Below are 18,509 nucleotides of genomic sequence, written 5' to 3'. Positions count from 1 at the left end.
ATTGGGTATCGTATCGATGCTTTCTCAGCCTTGTGCATAGCCCGCTTTGCCCTGTTTTGCCCTGTCTGACTGCCAGTGATCGCGGCTACATTCTGCTAGTTGACAATAAGTTAAGAATACTAGTAGTCAAGAAAGACATGAGTCGAAGGTTGACGCTAAGTACAAGTACTAAATTGCATTGAGTAGTTAGATACGATTATGCACGAGCTACGTCCTGCGCAGCTCCCTCAACAGCGGCAGGGGCCTCCTTGAACGAAGACGAGGACTCCGCCTGCGGCTCAGCAGCCGACAACCCAGGCTTCTCAAAGCTCCGCATAGGATAGAACCCCCATTTCTCAAACATAGCCCGGTCTTCATCCCATCCGTTGCAGTCCGTAGTCAACATCTTCTCTCCCGTGAACACGGCATTAGCACCGGCCATGAAGCATGCAATCTGCTGCTCCTCGGTCAGCGCGATGCGGCCAGCCGCCAGACGCACGATCGTGCTGGGCATGACGACTCGCGCCGCGGCGACCGTGCGCAGCAGCTTGTCGAACGGGATCATCTTGCGGTTGCCGAGGGGCGTTCCCGGGATGGGCACCAGGGCGTTGACAGGGAAGGATTCCGGGTGCGAGGGGAGCGCCGACATGGTGTGCAGCAGGCCGATGCGGTCGGAGTCGTCCTCGCCCAGACCCAGGATACCGCCCGAGCAGACGTTGATGCCGGCGTCGCGGACGTGGCTGAGTGTCTTGAGACGCTCGTCGTACGACCGTGTCGTGATGACGTTCGGGTAGAACTCCCGCGAGGTGTCCAGGTTGTGGTTGTACGCGGTCAAGCCCGCATCCTTGAGCTCCTTGGCCTGTTTGTCGTCGATCATGCCCAGCGTCACGCAGACCTCCATGCCCATCTCACGGATTCCGGAAACCATTGCCTTGACGTTCTTCAGACTTGTCTTGCGGCCGCGCATGTCTCGCCAGGCGGCGCCCATGCAGAACCGGGTGCTGCCGTTGGCTTTGGCGTTGCGGGCTTTGGTGAGGACGTCGTCGACGGGGGACATTTTGGTGGCCTGCAGGCCGGTGCTGTAGCGCGAGGACTGCGCGCAGTAGCTGCAGTCTTCGCTGCAGCCGCCGGTTTTGATGTTCATTAGTGTGCACATTTGGATTGCGGAGGGGTCGTGGAAGCGGCGGTGGATGGCGGCCTGCACCTATCAGTATCCATCGATTGTTAATCCGCGGGGATAGGGAGGAGGCATACAGCAGCATAAGTCAATTGACTCAAGGGGGTTTCATAGATCTGCTGGACCTCCTCGCGGGTCCAGTTGGTTCTAGGGGCACTCGCTGCTGTGGCTTCCTGGAGGGCACTGGGGATCCGACTGGGCAGTGAGCCGGCACTGGGAGGGCCCTGAACGGTGCCATAGGCGCGAGCCAGGCGGAGGGGGCGTAACCGTAACAGAGACATTGTGTGGTATAATAGTGAAGAGGAAGATGCAGAAGAGAAGGAGATGATGAAGAGGACGAAGGACCAGGTGAGTAATGGTAGTAATGATCGGAGGGGCTCGGTGAACCAAGTCGGCGGCTGCAGGTCTATTACGGAAATCGAATACTCAACGCTTAGATATGCTTAATTGTAATTCCACTATAAATATCTACGCTAAACTCCTCCGCAGTAAATCTTCCAGTGCCCGTAGAGACGCCGGTTTCGTGGTGAGGCTGGCCATCAGGTATAGTACATTGCCCAATACCCGAGAGTGGACATTGGCCGCGGAAAGCTTTTGCTGGAGACCTTTAGCCGCGGTAGAGGTGTATCCTACCATCGATTAGCACTTAGCATTCCGAGTAATATCGTGAATGAGGGGAAGAAGGAAAATACCTCCACCGGCCGCATCGCGGAGGGAAATACTTAGCACCGTCCCCAAGGCGAAGACCCCCTCGACCGAATCAACCCGCGACAAATCCGTGACTAAATCCGGCGACCACAGGCTCCAAACAAACTGGTCTTGGCCCTGATCGACAGCGCCCGCTTGCTGCCAATCTCTCCGGTAAACGTCCCAGAACCGCCCACGTTCCATGGTAGCCATGCTCTGCAGCGTGTCCACGGCAACTTGGCATCCCACGGCGTGCGCGGTGTAGCTGTGTCCGTGAAGGAGGGCGTCGCTCTTTTCAGGGCTGGAGAAGACGTCGAAGATTTCCTTGCTGGCGAGGGTTGTGCACAATGGCACTAATCCGCCGGTTAGTAACTTGGCGTTGACTGTAATGTCAGGGTGGACACCAAGGAACGACGCAGCGGTGCGACGGCCTAGTCTGTGCAGACCGGTGAAGACCTCATCAAAGACGACCGGAAGGCCAGACCAGCCGTCGCTTTGCTGGGCTCCAGGGCGGAAGAGCTCTGGCTGAGAGCGGACGACATCGACCAGACATCGTTGGAAGAGGGGGTCGCTGTTTCGTTAGCCACCATAGAATATACCTGTAGGCACGAGACGTACCAGAATAGCATTCCACCGGCTCCTAAGAGCACTGGCTCGAGAATCAATGCCCCGAATTTCACCCCCTTCTGCACTTGTTCCTGGATGCTCTGGTGGATGAACTCGCGGTACCGCTGAGCAGCCTCCGATCGCACTCGTGCATCCACGTCAAAAACAGCCTGCAACGAAGGGAACTCCAAATCAGACCCCAAAACATCTCCCAAACCACCCATCTGCACCTTCCAAACCCCGTTCGTCATTGTAACCAGCGGGAAGTCAAACCAGTATCCCCGACCGCGATACCACTCCACCTTCTGGTTATACGTCGACGGCTCCGAACAGTCCATCACTCCCATTGTATCCCCATGATAGCTGCCCTTCAGTCCAAGGATCTGAATCGAGTCCTGTCGCGCATTCCAGCCGTATCGCACACTCGCCGCCCGCAGTCCCATCTTGACAGCCACCTCCATGCCCGTGCTGCCATTGTCGGTATAAAACACCTTCTGCAGACGCGGATTACCTAGCGTCTGCAGGAGTCGTTCCGCTAGCTGCAATGCAGGCTCGTGCACGTTTCCTGCGAACATGACATGTCCGTAGCGACCGGCGGCGTAGGCTGCAGATAGCGACAGATCGGGGTTCCCATGTCCCAGGCCTTGCGTCCACCACGAAGCTGAGCCGTCGAAGGTCGGATGCAGCTGCCCATTTTGAGCGTCGGATTTGGAATACACCTGGAAATTGTCGTCGTAAGCTGAATCAATCACTCCGATGTCTTTGGCGGCCATTCCCTGGTGCTGCGTGAACGGGTACCAGACTAGCTCATGCGCCCGGTCTGCCATGCCATCCAGCCGCTCCAATCGCTCCTTGTGTTTCTCGCCCATCTCCTCCAGCAGGCTGGTGATATCATCCCCCCGCGCGACACCCTCGTAGTACTTGTCCATATTCTCCTCATCCCGGGCGGCGCTCTCCTCCTTACGCGGCGGCCCGGGCAACGGTCGAAGGGGTATATTTTTGCGCTGGAAGTAATCACGTAGGTATTGGTGGTTCTGGTAGTAATCGTCACGGAAGAGCAGTACCGATTGTACGTCGTAGCCACGCAGCACGAGCGACTCGTAGGCGGAGATGGAAGACGAGATACCTCCCAGTCGACTGTCGGCAACCAGCACGACAGGAAGTCGTAGCGGACGGTAGAGATCGGCTTGGGAATTGCCATTGGGGCCGGGAGAATGGACGCCACCGGCTGTTTCGACGAGGGAGAGGTTGATTCCGGTGCGGTGCCAGTCGGAGAGGGTGGAGGAGATGCGGCGGAGGAGGGTGTCGTCGTTAATCTACACAATTAGCACTACTCTCTCAATTGAAATATGGAATTGGTATGCTTACATCTTCATTCACAGCCAGATGAGGACTCACAGGCTTGTCGAACTGGTACAAACAGCGGGTGATGGTGCCCGCTCCGAACCGCCGCAAATGGCCATCGTCGGCCTCACTCAGATCACCCGTTGACACCGGCTTGAGGAAAGCAGCTCGCTGATTCTGGCGCTGGATAGACCGGCATAGAATTGTCGAAACAATGGTCTTGCCCACGTCTGTATTGGCGCCGTAGACCTGGAGAGCGCGCAAAGAGCGCCAGAGAGTCATAGTGACAGTATCCGGTACCGAGGTTGTAGAGAGGACGCCGGTGAGAGTGAACGGTGGACCGTTAGACTAGTTTTTAGTGACGGCCTCTTATCAATCTATCAATTAATTCTAAATCCTTCAATATGACATGCCCCAATGTGCTGCTAGTATAATGACTCTCCATGATGCCTTTCGCAGCGCGCTTCAAAAGCGCCAGTCTAAATCCTCTCGTCGCCAATTGACCCTCCGCTCTCCCAATGCCGTTGATTTCTCCTCCAATGACTTTCTCTCGCTGTCGACTTCTTCTCTTTTTCGTGAGAGATTCCTTTCTCTTTTAAACCAAGCTCCGCCAGATTACCCATTCGCCAGCGGCGGTTCACGCCTCCTCGACGGCAATTCACCCTTCACAGAGGAATTGGAACGCTTCATCGCAGCCTTCCACAACGCACCTACCGGCCTCCTCTTCAATTCCGGCTTCGACGCAAACGTAGGCGTGCTCTCATCTATCCCGCAGCCAGGCGACGGCATCCTGTACGATGAACACATCCACGCCAGCGCGCACGAGGGAATGCGGTTATCCCGCGCGGGATGGAGGGAATCCTTCTCTCATAGCTGTCCGGTGAGTCTGAGGCGGAAATTGGAGGGGCGGATACAGCGAGATGCGGGTATCGCCAATGGAGATCGGAATGTGTTTGTTGCGTTTGAGAGCATTTATAGTATGGATGGGGATATTGCGCCTATTCGGGAGATTGTGGATGTTGTTGATGAGCTGCTGCCGCGTGGGAATGCGTATTTTCTTGTCGATGAGGCACATGCTTCGGGGGTTTTGGGGCCCAAGGGAGCTGGTGTTGTGCAGGAATTGGGCCTTGAGGAGCGGATGTTGATTCGTGTGCATACGTTTGGGAAGGCGTTGGCTAGCCATGGAGGTATTCCCGTTCCCGGTCTGCTGAAATTGAACGGAGCTGATGACTTGAAGCAATTGTGTTGTGCTCGCCGGACACACGTGAATACTTGATTAACTACGCCCGGAGTCTGATCTATACCACGGCGTTGGGATATCCATATCTCGCTTCTATCCGTGCAGCCTACGAGCTCCTGTCAGAAAGCCTTGTTGAACCAGTATGTCCGTCCTTCTCACCCAAGATGATATTAAACTAACAACACAGCACCGCCAAAACCTCCAACATCTCATCCACCACATCCGCCAGCGCCTTCTCAACCTAAACCCCGGACACATCCAACTCGACCACTCGCCTTCATCACCAATTCTCTCCCTCCGCACTCCGTATCCGCGACAGCTGGCGGATGCTTGCCAGAAAGCGGGATTCGTGGTAAGAGCGATTATGGCTCCCACGGTGCCCAAGGGGCAGGAGAGGGTTAGGGTGTGTGTGCATGCTGGGAATACGGAGGAGGAGATTGAGGGGTTGGTGGGAGTTATCAAGAGATGGATGGGTGGGAAATTATAAGCATCGCATTGTTGTATCTCTAACTGTACACCAATACGTGATTATTGCATCCACAGATAACATGCCTCTCAGGCAGACCGACAGGGCAGCGCCTCCTTTGGCATATTAAGTCTTCAATAGACACAAATGATGTTGATACCATGATGCCATTGCTTGCCATGAGATAAATATTTTATTCCTCATTTAAGTAACATATTCAGGTAAAAGTCACCATGGTCAATTCATTGGTCGACAACAGCTCATACCAGCCATCTTGCTGTCATGGTACGTGAGTACGACAGTAAACAGGATATAGAATGGAGAGTCTGCGGACATAGACTATTCTATCAACAGCTAAACAGCTCACTTTTCCAATCTCGACTTTCCAGCTCTCCTACTTGAATCGAGAGCAGCAGACAGACCAAACTGCGATTTGACTCCGTTGATGCGGTGTGTCGAGTTCAAATTCTTCACCACGACGATCTGGAAACAAGTGGCGCTGCCTTGGCGAGAAGCGATGACCGACCAGGCAAGGAAGAGCTCCCAAATCTATGATATATATTAGTTTATATCGGGCTTGGTTTATTGGATTGATGGATACTCACTCTGAACCATCGCTGGCCATACTTGGCTTTGATTGTCTCGCCGTTGCCAATCCAGTTACGATACCATCTCCAGAGCGTTCCGGAATAGTGGACTCCAACAGTATCGACACTATCAATTTCCATGTTTAGTCTTGCTGTACTTGGTGCATAATCGGTTTTAAGACTCACCCTTTGATCTCAAAACCAGCCCGTTCCAAGCACATCACATAATACCAAAGAGGAGTGGATGCGTCCGCGCCACGGAAGATGTACTTATTCAAGAACAGGCCCCAAATAAAATCCTCATACTGCCATGCCTGTCGGAGACCAGACAGCTGCACATACATGGCACCATCATCTTTCAGCATATCATAACATTGGCGGAAGAAGGTAGTCAGTTTCCGAACACCGACATGCTCGCCCATTTCGAGCTGCGTGATCTTATCATACTGCATATGCGGAATGTCGCGGTAATCCATGCACAGAATACGACTCTGAGCTTCCGGGATTCCGGCCCTTTGGAGAGCGTCATTTCCCCATGCTGTCTGGTTGCGTGCAATAGTGAGACCGGTAACCTTTGCACCGTAGTTGAGACTCGCGAATTTCGCTAGCGTTCCCCATCCACAGCCGATGTCCAGCATGCTTTCGCCTTCTTTGAGACCCAGCTTCTCGCAGACAATCGCCATCTTGTTATCCTGCATTTCTTCGAGTGTTTCTTCTCGTTCCGGGTCCGAGATAATACCGGAGGTATAGATCATGCGAGGGCCGAGGAACCAGGAGTAATGATCGTTCCCTCGGTCGTAGTTCGGACGGATCTGCTCATCATCCTGGGATTTCGTGTGGGACAGAACGTCTCTTGCGAACGTGAAGAGAATGAATTTGAAGAGTTGCCAGGTAAAACCAAAGTGTGCCCAGTCGTGCCGGTATTCCATGACGTCGAGACAATCTCCGTTAAAGTCCACCGCACCATCGAGGTACATTTCACAAAAGGTTTGGAGAGGGATGCGGTTTCTGCCTTGCCATTTCGCGCGGTCTGCCGAGTTCTTGAACGTGACATATTGCTCTATCGGCCGGCCCGGCAGCTTGACCTTGTCGTTCGTGCGAGGGCTACAAGTGGATGACCAAGTCCAGAAAACCACTAAAACCGGCACAGTCGTAATCAAACCGAGAAACACTGCCGTCTTCATTCCACCACCGAGCGTATACGTCAGGAAAGTCGGGGTTCCCACGAGGGCGGCGATCAGCAAGCGATTAGAGAAGCTCTCATTGCCAGCACCGTCAGCTGGCAGAGGGGCATTATGGATGGCCGGCGACTTGGAGAGAGTTTAGCAAGTGATCGATCGGTTGGGGGCATTGAGAAGCTGACCTTTGTTAGAGATATTCCGCAATCTTCAGCTGCTTCGAAAGCCGACGGTTTGGGTGCTGGAGTCTCAATGAAATCAATATCGGCCATTGTGGCTTTTCGCAGGCTCGTGGGAGCTTCTCCGTGCTGCACCGATGGACATGAGTTTTCCTATTTATATTGTTTCATCTGAGAGGCCCCATAGGTAGATCACTCTGTTCGCGTCCCGCGGGCTCCGAGGACGCGGGTAGCTGGAGCAACATCGTTCGCGATATATTCATGTTGATTGGAATCGATCGGATGAATAGTCGGCCCGAGTAGTGAGCCAGGTGATTCTGGATGCACATATAGCTAGTTAAGCACTCGACATCGTTATGGAGTATATCCATGTGAATGAGAACCAAATCGCGACGGACGAACAACGAGCCAGGGCCATTACGGAGATTTTTAGTATCCCCCCACCTCCCGGTGTTTTCGGGAGTTTCAACATCCATTCTTCGAAGAAGATGAAGGACCTATCAGGTATTTGTCTGCCGAGCAGGTAGAAGCGTATGTTAATCGCGTGCTCACTTTCCTTGCAAGAGTCATGCCCCAAGCATCTACAAGTTGGTTTTAAGCATGAGCCATGGATTTGTTATCACTGGTGACCTCCGTCGAGAACATTTCCCGGTAGATATAGGTGGACAACTCTGGGTCATCGACTTTCGTCTGCTGGTGTTCTTCCGGAGAGTTTTACGAGTTATGTACTGAATGGAAAATACAGAAGCCGAGTGGCGGACCTTTCAGGAACTCCATTCCTCTGGGAAAGTCAAGGAACCTGCTGGTGATGAATTGGACATCATCTGGGTTTATTAAAATGGCGATTGAGGACAGTTTTTCAGAGTTCTGACGTGTATATATTATGTTTTTATGCTGACGGCTGTAGGGTATGATGAATGACGGTAGTCGAAGGGTTCGTTGAACCTGGGTTCCTCCTTTTTTTTTTTTTTTTTTTTGGCTAGATCTTGCTTTCTTCTCTACATCGGCGTAGATATACTCATTCACTCTTCATTTAGGTCAATTAATCCATGAATATCAGTTCTCCTGTCATTCGGATCAGATCCAGTGAATGACCTTCAACCATAAGATCTTCATCTACCCCCATCTTGCTACAAAAAACCACCTTAGTCTTTCAACCAAGGATGCACGAATGACAAGGCAAAGCTTCTTAGACCAACTGCATTAAGCAGTGCGTTGACCTTCTAGCAAGTTTAAAGACAGAACTAAAGCTTCGCAGAGAATCAGGAGTCCAGGCTCGAAGAATATCGGTGACACCATACATCAAGTTCCAATTGGAATTCCGAGCGAGAATCCAGAAGACTGCTCAGTGTAGTCATCGAGTGCAAAGCGCTGGCCCTATCGAGCGCGTTAAATTGCTGACTGAGCTCCGAGCTCATAGCTTGCAAAATACGTCGAGAGGAGAAGAGTCAACGACAGTGACGTGATGAAATAACGTGTGATGCTTGAGTGTATGCTGAAAAAAGAGTACCCTATTCAAAACCTGGTCCTTACTCTAATGATACAAAAAGGGACCGTCAGTTTTATTCCCCCAGGATGATATGTACTGACAGAAACCATCATGGATGCTCAGCGCCTATGCATTGCAAAGCATATAGCATACTTTGAGACAATATACTATTGTCTTTGTCTAACAGCAACTTGTGCAAGCATCGGCACTTCCGTCATCAATCCAGCAATTCTTATGCAGACGTGGTTTCTCAGGCCATGGTGTACACTTGGTATGTGGGAATTTCATAGCAACCTATCGTACCCGCCGGTGACTTGGTTCTATGATCCTCGACTGCCAATAGCTGCTAGATCGTATTGCGGCTACGAGCGAGGCTCAGAGAGAATGGACATTTCAGAGGGCATATCAAACGGTGATAATCAAATTCCCAAAAAATCAACGAATCCTCATGCGTTATCGCCATGACGTGTCCTACTTATCATTTGTGCTCAGAAGACATCCTGGAAGCTGCCCTATTGTTACTGGGAAGTTCCAATGTGAATTTTATTTCCAACACTCCGTGGCCCTACGTCATGGATAAAGAACCACAGGGCTAACAGAAAGATGAGACATGGGACTAATTGCCTGATGAATTGTTTGTGTACAGACCTGAATAATTCCAGGTCCTTGCTTCATAAGAGCAGCTGCCTGCTCTTTGACGATTTATGCCTGAAAGCTGGATCAGTTTACTGGTCCCGATGATCTCATGCAGATCATAAATACGAGCACCTTTGCCGGACCTTACGACGGGCTGCTATATCTGAAGCTCTTTCTGAGGGAGCACAAAAACCAGTGATATCGGCATACGTTCGACCTCAAGACCGATTACCCGCTGACATGATCGACTCGTTGCCATTCAAAACACCGTGACATCTAAATGATCAGGGAACTGCAATTAGACGGCTCTATCTTCAAGAATGGCAGAGGCCTGGGGTCCAATGTCTCTTCGTGATTATCACGCCATTGAATAGATGTGGGGATGCTGAAATACCCCAGTACAACTATGTCGTCAGCCCGAACACTAGAGGATCTGTCTACACGCAGATACCCTGAAAGTATCTGGAAAATCGAACCAATGTTCTAAAAAAAAATCGACCGCGCCATATCTACTATATTCCGGTGTTCCCTGGGACCCGGTGCCAATTCTCCCATGGTGATGGGCTCAAGTGTTATCCTGGTGACGAATGGCTGGGATGGCCTCTCAACGGAATCATCACTCCTCACATGGCATTGTAAGATTTCTACGACTGATTAATTTTAGTTACAACAGCCCAAATGCTGATATTTCCACGTGAAAATATCGCTGCGCAGCTTTGTCGGTGACCTGCGGTACTTTGCAGAGACCCATGCGTGGTCAGGTTGTTGTACGCTTAAAAGCAGGCTCGACGCCGGCGAAATTATTGATATCTTCTAACATCTCGAGAGAAATTGACACAGTGATGAATCATTCCCTGTCAGTCTAGAGAGGGCCTTGACGACGTCCTACACTTTTGGGGAGCTTGATGTCGTCCTGCTTATCCAGGCGAGAATCTTCAGTCCAACATGTTCGCCTGTAGTGAACAAGGTTCCTTTCTCGAGGTGAGCGAAGGAAGTGACAGTACGGAGTACCGACTCGCAATGACCTTCCACTTCAAATAACTTATGAAGCCAAAAATGCCTCTTATGCAATCAGAACGGGATACTACGGTTTCCGGGACTATGTGTAAGGTTCCTGCACCAGAACTCCACAACCAATGTCCTGGCGAATGAAGACGACGTCGTCCGAGCTTCTGGCTAACATCACATGCTCAATCAATATGATACTACCCGAGATCGTCCCCGGTGCTGCCTCATGGAACGGTGAAGCTTGGTACCTGAAAAGCTTCAATATGCAGTGGGCAGCACCAGTGCATTGTATGGCCTCTCGCAACGGTACTTGGCAATAACACTTGGGCTAAGGTCCACTGAAAGAAGAAACCAGGTTAACTCCATGAGAGGTTAAGCGGCTGAACGCGGACGTGGATGAACCCCGTTGATGGTCCCATGTGGGTTCTTAGTTGAAACAAGTTGCTACTTGAGGATATGAAGGTCGTCACCACCTTCAAACAATTATCCGAAAAAAAATTAAATTATAAACGCCATTGATCATTATAAGAGAACCTCATAAGCCGGGAAAACAGACCGGGGTTCTAGTTGCCCTTCTCTTCTCTTTGTCACCTATTCCACGACATGGAGCGTCAGAGATCCCTCATCACCTTGAATTTTTTTCCATATAAAAGGCTTCGCTACCGAGCAGCCCGTCAAAGTGGTCAATTTCCTCTTATGGACAAGTTCCTTATCGCATCACCTCATCTCAAGAGAAGCAACCGTATCGATCGAAGGTGCTAACGCAATAACTGCTCAACGCCGCACAAAGCCTCCTGCCCAGTTTTCCGTCCTCTATTGCTCCCCTTAAGAAGCTGGAGCCTGATGGCCCCAAGAGCAAAAAAAAGGACCACTTCTACTACAACTCAGTTTGAACCAATAGACGATCTTATGGAAGTACAAAGTACAATATCAATGACATTATACCACGTGAACCAACTACAGAAAAGGAAAAACCAACATACCATGATTTTGTACACGATCCCGCGGGATGCGCGGCCGACCAACACCTCCACAGCCTAGGTGATACAACCTGCAGCTCTAGCGCATAAGCCCCGTTGCTTTTTCGGGTGATGGCGCTGTTTGCGCGCGAAAATCAGCCAATGCGAGGGAAGGGTTCGTAATCAGGCGCTCGATGGCATATGGGGGTGGATTATGGAGTGCAGGGTGGAGAAGGGGTTGCATATTAAATATCTGTTTAAAGTACGAGTGTATGTGTGTGAGAGCTGGGATTGTTTGCAGTCATACGATTACTTGTACGTCGATCGAGACTATACAGCCCCGACCCAATAGTAAGCCAATCTGCGCCACGTCAGACGCCAGGGTACGAGTATATAACAGATGCCCGACTACCTGGGACCTGTATACCATCCATATCTCTTAATATGGCGCTCCTCGATCTCCCCCCAGACCTCCTTCTCGCCATCGCCGACTTTCTCCCCGAATCTGCCTTGAACGCTCTCCTCCAGACCAACTCCTCGTTATACTTCCTCAACGCTACACTCTACCAATACAATGTTCGCTATTCGCATAGTAATGCCTTGCTCTGGGCATCGCTATACGGCCACGAGCCCGTCATCCGCAGATTACTCTCCCACAACGCCGACGTAAATACCACGACCATCCGGCGCGGCCCCCGACGAGGAATAAGAAGAAACAAAAACGCCATGAGATCAATGGCAGATGCGCTGGAGCGAGCAGAAAAGAAATCCAACTGCGTCACCTCATTAGCATCACCGCTTGTCCATGCAGCGGCAGGCGGATACGTCGATATCATGGAGTTATTAATCCAGCACGGCGCGGATATCCACGCAACAACACTTACCAACACAAACACGACATTAAGAAAACCGAAGAGGTTAACACCATGTCATTGCCTTAGCACACCGATAATGACAGCCGCGCACCACGGCCACGTACCCGCAATCGAACTCCTCATACACCACGGCGTGGATATCAACGTCCCGCAAGCTGCATGTAACAGCCCACTAAGTCTCGCTGCTATCAACGGACACATCCCAGCGGTACGAGCGCTCCTCCTTCACGGCGCAGACGTGAACACAATCCGCAGGGGTACAACACCACTCGTCAAAGCAATCCAAGCCAACCAACTCGACGCCATCCGCGTCCTCATCAACGAGGGGAACGCAGATCTCACGATCACAAGCAACCACCCACAACTATTCACCCCGCTATTCTGGGCAGTCAGCCAGAATAATCCCGCCATCATCTCCCTCCTGCTCAACCACGCCCCGGCAGAAATCGAACGACAAGACGCCATCGGCCGAACACCCCTCGCGTTCGCAGTCTGGGAAGAGCGCATCGAAGCTATCGAATGTCTCTTATCTTATGGCGCAGACATCAATGCCGCAAATCGCGTCGGCCAGACGCCATTATGGTGGGCGGTTTTGTCGAATAGTATCCCCGCGACAAAAACGCTGTTAACGCATGATGCAGATACGAGTGTTCTAGCTCCCTTGGATAACGAGGATGAAGTTATGCCGGTTCTTTTAGCAGCCATGAAGAGGTTCCATTATGGACTGGTGGAGGTTCTGCTTGAGCATGGCATTGACCCGAACTGTCTGTCTGTTTCGCTTTCGGGGCAGAGAGACAAGGAGGTGACGCCGCTTTCTTTGGCTGTGGAATATCGGGAGGTTGAACTTGTGAGGATGCTTCTGCAGCATGGCGCGGATCCGAATGCGCGGGGTGGACGGCGCGAGTCGACGCTTTTAGATCATGCCATCGCCGCAGGAAATGTATGCATCGCGACGATGCTGCTCGACCATGGGGCGGACCCGAATGCCCTTGTCAAACTATCTGGAAAGCGCAAGGGGAAGGTTTCACCGTTGTGTTCCTCGCTCAAGTGTCGGCAGTTTGCCATTGCGCGGTGTTTAGTTGACCATGGCGCTAATGTGACTGAGCCGGGGTTATTGGTGAAAGCTGTTGGTAGAGAAGACGTGGGATTAACCATGGCGATGCTGCAGCACGGAGCTCGAGAAGGCATTAACCAGGCATTGAACTTGGCCAGGTTCAAAAAGGACGGCATCCTCGAGCAATTGCTCACTCTATGATTGACGAGTAACGATATGATGTGATACGATGTACATACATAAACCTAACGAGATACCCAATCACACACACAAACAAGTCTAGGTGACATGCTCCTTCTCCTCCTCCTTCGGAATCCGCACCCAAACCACCGTAATCAACGCCGCAGTCAACTGCGTCGCCAGCGCAAACCACCATATCGCCCGCAACCCCTTCAACCCGACTTCCCCCGTTGGTCCCAGATCGACCTTTGCGCCGATCGCATCAGCGACACTTGTCAGAATTGCAGAGGAGAGGTTCTGATTCGTGACTAGGAGACTCCCCGCGCTACCCTGATAGGAGCGCTTTACGTTGCTGGTGATGAAAATCGAGGCCGCCGCGAAGGCCAGATCCGGACCGAAGGTTACTAATGCCACGCCCGGGAGGGAGAGAGCCCAGTAGATCGTGTTGGGGGTCTGGGGGAGGAAGAACGCCGGCCCCATGGTGAATGCGATCATGGAGGTGGTATAGATGTAGTGGCCGGGGAGGATGTGCAGGGTGCGGCTGACGAGCCAGGTTGCCAGCACGCCGACGATGGCGTTGGGAATGTGGTAGAGGGCCACTGCGATGGGGGTCGCGTGCTGGATGCGCAACCAGAATTGGATTGCGTAGAACTGCCATGCGCCGAAGTAGGAGCCGAAACCCAGGAAGTAGGCGATCATCAGCGGGGTGAAACCTTTGGTTTTCCAGAGGCTGGTTGGGATTAGTGGGCGGGCGACGCGGGATTCGTAGAAGAAAAAGGCGATTAGTGCGAGGATGCCGATGACGACCATGGCGTAGGTGTATGGGGACCAGGAGGTCACGGATCCCTGCGTCAGGCCGAAGAGGAGGCATACACATCCCACCACCGCAAAGACTGCGCCGACCCAGTCGAATTGTCGCAGCGTGGGTGCTTCCTTGTCAGCAGAGTCAGCGACTGGTCGCAGCGGTGGGATTGTGAACCATGCAGCGATGCAGCACAATCCTGTGAGAATGGCATTGGTCCCGAAGATCCACGGCAGATGCGCCTTCAATGCACCCCCCTGCAGCGCGCCCAGCGAGAATCCGAACGGTGCCATCGCTGACATGGCCGAGAATACCCTATTCTTGCGAATTCCGGGTTTGTACACCCGGCCCAGGATGCTCATACTTCCTGAGACAAGCACGCCAATGGCCAGGCCCTGCATCGCACGCATCACAAAAAACAACACATACCGCGATTGATGCAGCGAGAACGCGCCCACGATGTTCCACACCATCAGCCACGCGAACGCACCCACCATGAGCAGTTTCGGCGGTGTAAGGTCCGTTAGGGATCCTGAGACCACGACCGACAAGCCATTGGCGACGTTGAACGCGCCGACCAGCCACGGCAGTTCCGTGTTCTTGATTCCCAGCGCGGACCGGAATTGCTGCTGCACCACTAGTATATCGCCCAACAGGAACGAGAAGAACATGAGTCCGGCCGAGCAGACCATGACCAAGATTATCTCGGAGGTGAAATTGCGTAGTTCTGGAGGAATGCCTTGCGATCCGCTCGGCGGCGATGGCGTGCCGGCTTCATTTGCATGTTGCTCTGCGCCCGTAGCGGTAGCTGTATCGGTCTCTGTGAATTCGACAGCGTGCGATGGCTTTCGTCGGCGATGCTCGAGCTCGTAAGCTTCGTTCTCAGGCTGTTGCATGCGAGACACGCTCTGCGCCAGTGTATCAGCGTCCACGGTGTGATTCTTAGCACTCTGGCCCAGTAATGGATCGGGGGTTTGCGTGCCGGTAGCTGGTGTCGCGGGGGTGGTCGACAGCGACGGCGATGTGCGACCAGAGGGTAGTTCAATCCGCGGTCCTAGCGACATTTTGCTATTAGTGCTGTAATGTGGTGGACCTGGAGTAGTTGTCTTCCTCTAGTCCGGAGGGAGGTGAATCAATGATGAAAGCGCCACTAAATACTGTGGCCACAGCACCAGGGCAGAGGGCATTGCCCTGCGCTCTCATGGGCTTCATCAGCTCATATCAGCCGTGAAATGATCATCGCACTCCCTGCTATGATCTGCAATGATCCCCTGCTGGTGCAGCGACCATCGTTTATACAAGCCGGAGGACGCGTCGCCGTCGCATTAATCGGTATGTCCCTCTTTAAGGAATTAGGGCATAGGGTGTGACAGTAGGGCTGAATGGTAGGGCTTCATGTGACTATCTACCGTTATCTGTTGTTGAACTCTTCTACTACACTCCTTGGTTTTTGGTATTCGCCCAGTTTCTTCCATGGCATGTCCAGGCCAAATCCCTCGGGGCCTCCTATGCGCAAACCCCTTTCGTCGCCTGTCCACAGCGGATGAGCTGCCATGGCAATCACACTGACTTTGAGTCCGTATCGCAGCTCCGGAGATCCAATGGCCTCGCCATCAGTTCCTAGAATGGAGATAAGATCTGGTACTGTGCAGATAATGTCCAGTTCTCTCTCTGGATTTGCTGGATCTGCGTATCCCGCGTACAGAAATTCATTCTGAAATGGCACGACCAGATTGCGGGTCTCTTCGGTGATATCGGACTGAGTGAGGACCTCTTTTTCATCATTGCGAAGAGGTGCTATCGTGCATTGGCCGACTGTGTACCCTCGACTTATGTCGCGCTGCACGTGGATGATTTTGCCCGTGTAGAGGACTTTGCCGGGGGTCGTATCGAACTGCTACCGTTAGCAATGACGCCTATCGTACTGTGGCTGAACTTACAATAGCTTGGATGATATTCTTCTTCGACTTCCGTGCTTGGTGGATAGCACGTCCGATGTACCATGCTTGCGACACCGTGTTAGGAATTGCATATTGCTTGATCACGTCGCCAGTCAACGGAGTGGCAGCGACAGCCACCTTGTTTCCCAAGTCCACGCATTGCGATCTGAGCATTGTCTCGATTCGGCGGTGCGATTCCGCTTGCTGGATGGGTCAGCATCAATTTGCTTATCCATAAGCAAGGCGTACCATGACTACAGCTGCATTTCCCTTGCCGTCCGCGACTGCACAAGGAACGATCGGATGGCCATAAACATACGGCGTGCCTGAAGGTCAGCAGCTGTCCGGCTCATTGCGCAATCAAATGCAGACCTACCATGCTCAATAGTCGGATAAGCACGACCCATCAAATCCCCATCCACCACAGGAATATCATAATAAGCACTCGACGGAAACGCGGCCAACCCATTCCCACCCCCTATTTCATCCGCCACGATTGCTTCAAAATGCTTGTGACCAGATATCTTGACCGAGAAGTCAATAGCCGTCATCAACTCATCGCCGGCTGGTATTCGTTCGCCAGAGACGCTTGGTGCTCCGTACCACGAGCCGAATACGCAGACGTCCGAGTCAGCAAGGCTTTCTGGTGCGATGACTCGCATTGTTCCTTTGAATTGTGGATCGCGGAGGTATTCTAGACTATGGAGACATTGTAGACGAGATGGGCCGCCTCCTCCTGTGCCCAAGACGCCTGTACCAGTGGCGATGAATTCGAGGTCGACAGGTGAGAGATACCAGACTCCATTCCGGACGTCTGGACGGTAGGTTTGGATGTCCATGTATGCTGCATGTTTGACAGTAGACACAGCATCCGGCCTGTTCCGGTGTTCTTCAGCTTGCTCAAGTTCCTCGTCATCGAAGCCATTCACAACTGGACCAGTGGTAACAGCGCGGTCAGAATCTGGCGGCGCCAGCTTCCCAACAGCTTTGATAACCAATCGCGTAGCCTTGTTAGTGACATACTGTAGCGGGATTTGGTCAACCTCCATAATCTGGACATCTTCTCGGTCTGCACCTCTGGCCACTGCCACTTCTATAGCTCTCTTCTCGGCCTGCTCAACCACCGCCTTATGATCACGATCCGCCAGGACCTCGATGATATCAAGCTCACCAGCAACCTTTGCAATAGCTGCACCTACTGCATTGGCCGAGTCGTGATGTGGAGGGGTTATGGATTCCGCTACTCCTTCCAGAGGATCCATTTGGACTACGGAGCCGCCTCCGACTAGGAGTAGAGTGATAGGTAGTTCTGAAACTTTCATGTCATCCACAGCGCGTTCGAGTAATTTCTTGATTTGTGTTCGTGCGGTAGTAACCAGCGAAGACGGAAGATGCTGGACTCTGTCCGAGTCACCGATTTCTGCTGCACCCGATGCGACGACGATATCAGTGGCTGTCAATGCATTGCCCCCGAAGACCATCGCTTGGCTGGTGAGGTTATGGCCAACAGACTCCGGTCCCACGCTCACATTTCCCGTGGTCACATCTTGGACTACTCGGCTCCCCCCTCCAAGACCAATGGACAACACCTCTGGCATAGAGAATGCCGTCCGCACACCCCCAACTTCAACAAAGTTAGGTGCCTGACGCGGAAAGCCAGAAGGAAGTAGCCCACATACATCGCTTGTCGTGCCGCCAACATCCACGATGAGGACTTGGGTGTCAGAACGCAAGTGGCTCGCGGTGCCTTTATCCAGACCGGCTAGATATGCTGCACCGGTCATGCTATTCGTAGGACCGCTAGCAAAGGTCTTGATAGGCAGCTCCGCGGCGGTCGCAGCATCTGTCAGAGTGCCATCGTTCTGAGTGAGATAAAGCGGACACTCCAGGCGAAGCTGTGCCATAGCCCGACAAAAAGCACCCACAGTTCGTCGGGCCAATGTAAGAATCGAAGCATTGAGAATAGTCGCATTCTCACGCTCCAAGAGTCCAATACCCCCGATTGCATGAGAACATACGACCGACAGCGTCGGATCGAGTTCGAGCATTAGTCTCTTGCAAGATTCCTCGTGAAGACCGCGGTGGTCCATTGGAGAGAAAACCCCGACTACGGCTACTCGTTT

The 18,509-nt window shown here is 52.4% G+C and overlaps 7 protein-coding genes across 7 annotated transcripts; 2 read left to right on the top strand and 5 right to left on the bottom strand.

Annotated features, from left to right (window-relative positions):
• Nucleotides 1-196: 196 nt before the first annotated feature.
• BIO2 (biotin synthase) lies at nucleotides 197-1,437 on the bottom strand (the record flags this gene model as incomplete). The annotated part of the gene is made up of 2 exons (XM_043279774.1): nucleotides 197-1,177; nucleotides 1,234-1,437. The coding sequence occupies 2 exons, from the start codon at nucleotides 1,435-1,437 to the stop codon at nucleotides 197-199; spliced, it is 1,185 nt and encodes a 394-aa protein (XP_043137420.1).
• Nucleotides 1,438-1,624: 187 nt separating this feature from the next.
• On the bottom strand, nucleotides 1,625-4,075 carry bioDA (adenosylmethionine-8-amino-7-oxononanoate aminotransferase; the record flags this gene model as incomplete). The annotated part of the gene is made up of 4 exons (XM_043279773.1): nucleotides 1,625-1,785; nucleotides 1,849-2,414; nucleotides 2,462-3,765; nucleotides 3,818-4,075. The coding sequence occupies 4 exons, from the start codon at nucleotides 4,073-4,075 to the stop codon at nucleotides 1,625-1,627; spliced, it is 2,289 nt and encodes a 762-aa protein (XP_043137419.1).
• A 127-nt stretch (nucleotides 4,076-4,202) lies between these two features.
• Nucleotides 4,203-5,520, top strand: ACHE_50094A (aminotransferase class I/II-fold pyridoxal phosphate-dependent enzyme; the record flags this gene model as incomplete). Its single annotated transcript, XM_043279772.1, has 3 exons — nucleotides 4,203-4,980; nucleotides 5,031-5,173; nucleotides 5,221-5,520. The coding sequence occupies 3 exons, from the start codon at nucleotides 4,203-4,205 to the stop codon at nucleotides 5,518-5,520; spliced, it is 1,221 nt and encodes a 406-aa protein (XP_043137418.1).
• Nucleotides 5,521-5,862: 342 nt separating this feature from the next.
• MT1 (sphingolipid C9-methyltransferase 1) lies at nucleotides 5,863-7,536 on the bottom strand (the record flags this gene model as incomplete). Its single annotated transcript, XM_043279771.1, has 4 exons — nucleotides 5,863-6,048; nucleotides 6,105-6,213; nucleotides 6,273-7,396; nucleotides 7,450-7,536. The coding sequence occupies 4 exons, from the start codon at nucleotides 7,534-7,536 to the stop codon at nucleotides 5,863-5,865; spliced, it is 1,506 nt and encodes a 501-aa protein (XP_043137417.1).
• A 4,443-nt stretch (nucleotides 7,537-11,979) lies between these two features.
• On the top strand, nucleotides 11,980-13,665 carry ACHE_50092A (ankyrin repeat domain-containing protein; the record flags this gene model as incomplete). The annotated part of the gene is made up of 1 exon (XM_043279770.1): nucleotides 11,980-13,665. The coding sequence occupies one exon, from the start codon at nucleotides 11,980-11,982 to the stop codon at nucleotides 13,663-13,665; it is 1,686 nt and encodes a 561-aa protein (XP_043137416.1).
• A 78-nt stretch (nucleotides 13,666-13,743) lies between these two features.
• ACHE_50091S (uncharacterized protein) lies at nucleotides 13,744-15,510 on the bottom strand (the record flags this gene model as incomplete). Its single annotated transcript, XM_043279769.1, has 1 exon — nucleotides 13,744-15,510. The coding sequence occupies one exon, from the start codon at nucleotides 15,508-15,510 to the stop codon at nucleotides 13,744-13,746; it is 1,767 nt and encodes a 588-aa protein (XP_043137415.1).
• Nucleotides 15,511-15,857: 347 nt separating this feature from the next.
• On the bottom strand, nucleotides 15,858-18,476 carry ACHE_50090S (uncharacterized protein; the record flags this gene model as incomplete). The annotated part of the gene is made up of 4 exons (XM_043279768.1): nucleotides 15,858-16,340; nucleotides 16,387-16,590; nucleotides 16,636-16,712; nucleotides 16,763-18,476. The coding sequence occupies 4 exons, from the start codon at nucleotides 18,474-18,476 to the stop codon at nucleotides 15,858-15,860; spliced, it is 2,478 nt and encodes an 825-aa protein (XP_043137414.1).
• Between the last annotated feature and the right edge of the window lie 33 nt (nucleotides 18,477-18,509).

Source organism: Aspergillus chevalieri, chromosome 5, assembly GCF_016861735.1.
Source record: "Aspergillus chevalieri M1 DNA, chromosome 5, nearly complete sequence".
Taxonomy (NCBI): domain Eukaryota; kingdom Fungi; phylum Ascomycota; class Eurotiomycetes; order Eurotiales; family Aspergillaceae; genus Aspergillus; species Aspergillus chevalieri.
This window is presented reverse-complemented; position numbering and strand designations above follow the sequence as displayed.